The 5,708-nt window shown below is 36.8% G+C and overlaps 1 protein-coding gene across 1 annotated transcript; it reads left to right on the top strand.

The window, feature by feature from the left end:
- Window positions 1–1,046: 1,046 nt before the first annotated feature.
- LOC132192134 (dnaJ protein P58IPK homolog) lies at window positions 1,047–5,698 on the top strand. The gene is made up of 9 exons (XM_059607372.1): window positions 1,047–1,370; window positions 1,788–1,953; window positions 2,672–2,873; window positions 3,049–3,209; window positions 3,297–3,390; window positions 3,566–3,778; window positions 3,969–4,049; window positions 5,108–5,326; window positions 5,456–5,698. Exons 1-9 carry the CDS (start codon window positions 1,241–1,243, stop codon window positions 5,651–5,653), a joined length of 1,464 nt encoding a protein of 487 aa, XP_059463355.1. The 5' UTR covers window positions 1,047–1,240; the 3' UTR covers window positions 5,654–5,698.
- The last annotated feature ends 10 nt before the right edge of the window (window positions 5,699–5,708 follow it).

Genomic DNA, 5,708 nt, shown 5'->3' with positions numbered 1-5,708 from the left:
AATATTAAATGAAGCGCTTCGTGAACACAAATCCTGGCTCGAATATTAAACGAAGCAAGTTCGACTCGACTCGGCTAAGCACGTGAGCTTGGCTCGTATAAGGCTCGCCTCGCTTATTAGGCTCGGTTCGTATATTTTTTATCAAGTAACAAATAACAATATATAATCAACATTACTCATTTACTCAATAATAACAAATATATTATCTACCTTTGTTTTTTTTTGTTTTTGTTTTTATTTTATTTTATTTATGCATATGTGTGTATATATATTATATATATAATATATGTATATATTAATATAAAAACATATAAGAAATATATATATATATATATATATATTTCTTATATGTTTATATATTATCATTAATAACTATTTTTTAAAATTTTAATTGATTATGTTAGTTGATTATTGTAATGTTGGGATTAATTTGTTATGTTTGTTTAATGTTCTTTAGCATTTTAGTTGATTTTGTTAGTTTTAATTGTAAGGTTGACATTAATTTGTTATGTTTGTTAATGTTCTTTAGTATTTTAAGGTGCAAAATATTCTGTATGGATGATTTTTGTAATCTAATACACTTAAATTACCAAAAAAAAAAAAAAAACAGTCGAGCTCGAGCTCGAGCCCAAGCAAAATTGACGAGTTCGAGCTCGAACAGGATTCCAACCCTATCGAGCAGAGCTCGAGCAGCAAAGTCGGGCTCGAGCCTGGCCCAAAAATAAATGAGCCGAGCCTGGACAGCTCAAGCTCGCCCAAGCTCTGCTCGTTTACACCCTTACCCACAATCCTAAGGAATTAGTTGGGTAATTCCCGTAAGATGGCCCATGTAATGCCAGCCCACACTGGGCCTTGGTCCAGTTGACCCAAAATCCAATACAATTTCATATATAACAAAAAAAAAAAAAAAAAAAAGTAATCAAGGATCCAAAAGCAACCAAAAAAGGATACGAAAGCTCTCCGTGACGTGTCAGTTTCCTATTAGCCTGATTCTTGACAGGTGGCCAAAGAATGGTGCTAAATCCACGTGTATCACAGGGATTGGTAGGAGCAACGTGGAAGAACATGCAGACCCTCGCCTCGGTTCTCTAATATTAAATCCAATAAACACCAAATATTGGAAGGAAATATAATGTAATCTGAATTCTTGGACCCTCTCTGTTATCTCTGTGCTTATACGAGTGAAGCTTATATTTATCTGTACAACACAAAAAGTGTTTGCGAAAAAGAGCGAGAGACGATGAATCTTGCGAGATTCTCAACGGCCATGGATGGGGTGGCATGGAGAGGATTGGTGTACTCGGTGTTCATACTCCATTTTGTGTTTGCTTGCCAGCTCCTCCTCCTCCAGCCGCTGGTTTCTGCGTTAGGTTTGTGACTCTCACGCTTCGATCTGTTTACTTGGATTTTCTTTCCTCTTTTAGGCTTGAAATCAATACGCTTCTTCTTGATCTACTTCCGTTGTTTACAATTTCTATTTCCTCGATCATCTTCTCGTTGCTTGGGTTCTGGTTCCCCCAACCCCGCCAAAAAAAAGTTTTTTTTTTGGAAATTTAATCGTTTATTTTTTTGTGTTTTGTGATTTTTTGTTTCTATGAACAATGCCTGCCATCATGAACTGATGAAGCAGAACAAGAAATTGTAATTTTATCCATGTGGGTTTGAATTTGTGCTATCATTATACGGTTTTATGCACATACTAGCTTCTTCTTCATAATTGGAAGCTTTGTCTCTGGTTTGACTATCTTGTGTGGATGATATCTTACGGGTGTAATGTGGGAATGCAGATGGCAAACCTGGTAGTGCCGCGGAGTTGCTTGAGAGGGTTTCGCAAAGTATAAAAGTGAAACGCTATAGTGAGGCAATTGATGATCTTAATGCTGCTATAGAGGCAGATCCAACACTTTCGGAAGCTTATTTTCGCCGTGCATCCGTTCTTCGTCAGCTATGCAGGTTCTTTCACTGTTTAAATTTTTGTTAGTTTCTCTAGTGTTTTCTTTTTCTAATGTCATTCAAAACATTGAATTCTTCTGATTATTGTTATGGAAGTTACCAATCTTTCTTTACCTTCTAGAGTGATTATAATAAATGCTAATGCATTAATTGGAAATACAATGGATGTGATTGGTAAAGATACTGGGTTTTGTTCAGCAGGGGATTAATTGTTAATAATCAGCCATTTAACTCTAGCTCTATTCCTCCTTTAATTGTCCCGTAGGGGTAGAGGACCTTATCCTTTGCTATTGTGACTGTCCTGTTTATCATGTGATTACTGTGATCATACTCTGTGGCTGATAATGTGATCTGCCCCTGAGCATAAAGAGTATGATCTGAGTTACCCATCTTATGATGGTCAATCTAATTGCAAGGCGCGACCAATACATCCATCAAGATTTTGCTGTCTTTCTTTCTTCTTCTTCTCTCTCTTTTCCATATTGCTCTCTGGTAGTCTACTGTGTGTATGAATTGACTATAGTTATTTATTGTAACAATAAATCTAAGTTGATACAACTATATAAAGTTGAGACTGATATTTACACACATTAGCACAGCATCCTCTTAATGTAAAAATATTAGAAAAGAATATAGGGTCACCCCTCCTAGGCTCTCTCTCCCCTTCCAATTTCTGATTGGAATATTATATGATTCAGGCAATTTTTGGCTGATGTAGATATGAGGAATCTGAGAAGAGCTACGAAAAGTTCCTGGAGTTAAAACCTAGGAATTCAGCTGCAGAAAAGGAGCTTTCTCAATTGCGTCAGGCTCGGAGTGCTCTAGATACAGCTTGGACTCTCTTCGATTCAGGGGACTTTACAAAATCTCTGGAATATGTGGATAAAGTTGTGCTTGTTTTTTCTCCAGCATGCTTAAAGGTAACAACATCTGCTAGTTTTTTTGTTTTCTAATGACTGTCATTCATTTCATCTCCCTTCTACCATGACTATATCGAGAGCAGCATGTAAACTGACCCATGGAGATTGGATTAATAGTCTTCTGTAATTTAAGTTTTTCAGCAGCCCATTAACCCATTTGCTTTTCCCTTTGCAGGCCAAACTCCTCAAAGTGAAGTTATTATTAGCAGAGAGAGACTATTCCAGTGCCATATCTGAGTCTGGATTTATTCTTAAGGAAGATGAGGACAATCTAGAGGCTTTATTGTTACGTGGCCGTGCCTACTATTATCTAGCAGATCATGATGTTGCCATAAGGTTTGTGTAACAAAGCTGTAATGTCGTTATGATTTGGCTAGATTAATTATTATTTTTATATATAATTTGTATTATTTTATTTTTCAGGCATTTTCAGAAAGGTCTCCGCCTAGATCCAGAGCACAGTGAACTTAAAAAAGCATATTTTGGATTGAAAAATTTACTCAAGAAGAGTAAAAGTGTAAGCCCAGTAAATTTCTTGGAGTTTCTCCTTTTTTTTTCCGCTCTTTCTCGGGGTAGGGGCTTAGTTGGTGAGGGAATTGGGATGAACTACAATTCCTCAGTCAACATTCTTCAGGGTCATCACAATGTTCACCACTGGTGGTAATTTTGTTCCCATACTTGTGTCTTAACAGGCAGAAGATAATGTAAATAAGGGTAAGCTGAGGCTTGCGGTGGAGGATTTCAAAGGAGCACTTGCATTGGACCCTAATCATCTTGCACATAATGTACACCTTCATCTTGCCTTGTGTAACGTTTTAGTCAAGCTTGGTAGGGGAAAGGATGCTATAACCAGTTGTGATGAAGCACTCAACATCGATGGGGAACTTATTGATGCTTTTGTTCAGGTTTGCTGGTGCTTCTACGCTCTTCTTTGTTATTGCTAGTAGTAATGACTTGTCACAATCCATTGGTTCATATAGAATCCATGTCCTAGGTGGAATTATATGTGCGTTAATGAAACATTTTAGCTTTATTGTCCAGCAGGATAAGACTAATTTGTTCTCTATTATATGTGTGTTTTTTTTTTTTTTTCAGAGGGGTGAAGCTAAACTTCTAACAGAGGATTGGGAGGGAGCTGTTGAAGATCTGAAATCAGCAGCTCAAAAATCACCTCAGGTTAGTCATAATATTGAATTTCTCTGCTAGTATAGTGTTATAGTCAGTGATGTGATGCATAACACACTTCTTATGAATTTAAAGCTTAAATGGTCTTTCCTATATTGAAGATAATAAATTACTATAGGTTTTCAAGCAATTTTCTGTGTCATTGTTTGGAGTCAGGATTTATCAATTTCAATACTAGTTAAGGCAAATGAATAGTGCATGCCGTTGGTATATGAGTTGTGCACCTATGTGCTATGCTCTTCCTATACTGGGTCCCATTCAGCAAATTTAGAAATATGGGGATTAAATAAATCCTTCACTTATTTCTAGCTATTAAATTCTTCCCCAGGTTACTGTGAGACCTATATCTTTTGAGTTAGAGCTGATGGAATTTGCTTTAGTGACTGAGTGAAATACTTCAGAGGTTGGCAGTTTGGAAAAAATTGTTTGAAAACATTAAAGATTAAATTTTTAAGTATGAATTGCAATGTCTAGAGAAGTGACTAATCACTTGTATTGCTTCCAATTCCTTTCTTCTGGTCACTCTACTTGAGTGTTAAAATCTACGAGAAGTCATTTGCTGGAAACTTAGTTGAGAATCTCATATGCTTGAGTTTCTGTGTTGCAATACACCCTTCATGATAAGTATCCATTTGTCATGTCCTTTATCTCTCTGCTCTTCTCTGTTTGAATCCTTTCACTATTCTTCGCTTAGATTAACTGTTCAGCATTGTTTGATTGTGTTCAGATTGAAATGTTTCCATTTTACGTTTGCAGTTACTTAGTCAATCAGTCAATCATCTATGTTCCCTTGTCTTTTTCTGAAATTATTGCCTTCAAGCTACTATCTGTTAATTGTGTTGTTTAGATTGAAATGATTCCGTTTTACCTTTGCAGTTACTTACTCAATCAGTCAATCATTTTTGTTCTCTTGTCTTTTTGTGAAATTGTTGCCTACTTGCCTTTAAGCAACTTTCTGTTGATTTCTAGTTTTATATTTTTCATAAGTGCTTTGTTATTTGCCTCACCCTAGATGATTTATGATAGAAGTAACTTGCCAATTGATGCAGGATATGAATATTCGGGAAGCACTGATGAGAGCTGAGAAAGCTTTAAAGATGAGCCAACGCAAAGACTGGTACAAGATTTTAGGAGTTTCAAAGACTTCATCCATGTCCGAGATTAAGCGTGCCTACAAGAAGCTTGCTTTGCAGTGGCACCCCGATAAGAATGTTGAAAATAGAGAAGAAGCAGAGGCTCAGTTTCGAGAAATTGCTGCTGCATATGAGGTCTGATTCTGTAATTTTTTGTTTAATCTTTCCCTTCTGACTAGAATTTGATCAATAAGTTACAGTAATAAAAAGAATTCCACTAGAAAGACATGTTGCTAGTTCTGATTTATGTGTTGTTCTTAATAGGTTCTCAGCAACGAAGACAAACGAACAAGATATGATAGAGGGGAGGACATTGAAGATATGGGCATGGGATCGGGCGGAGGCGGTTTCCACCCCAACTTTGGTGGTGGGGGGCAGCAGTATACATTTTCGTTTGAGGGTGGCTTCCCTGGTGGCGGATTTGGGGGAGGCTTTCCTGGAGGGTTTGAATTCCAGTTTTGATTTAGGTAAAAGAATGAGGATGCTTTTCTCCTGAAAAGTTCATGAAGAAAGTTAT

The sequence above is a fragment of the Corylus avellana genome, chromosome ca9 (assembly GCF_901000735.1).
Source record: "Corylus avellana chromosome ca9, CavTom2PMs-1.0".
Lineage (NCBI taxonomy): Eukaryota > Viridiplantae > Streptophyta > Magnoliopsida > Fagales > Betulaceae > Corylus > Corylus avellana.
This window is presented reverse-complemented; position numbering and strand designations above follow the sequence as displayed.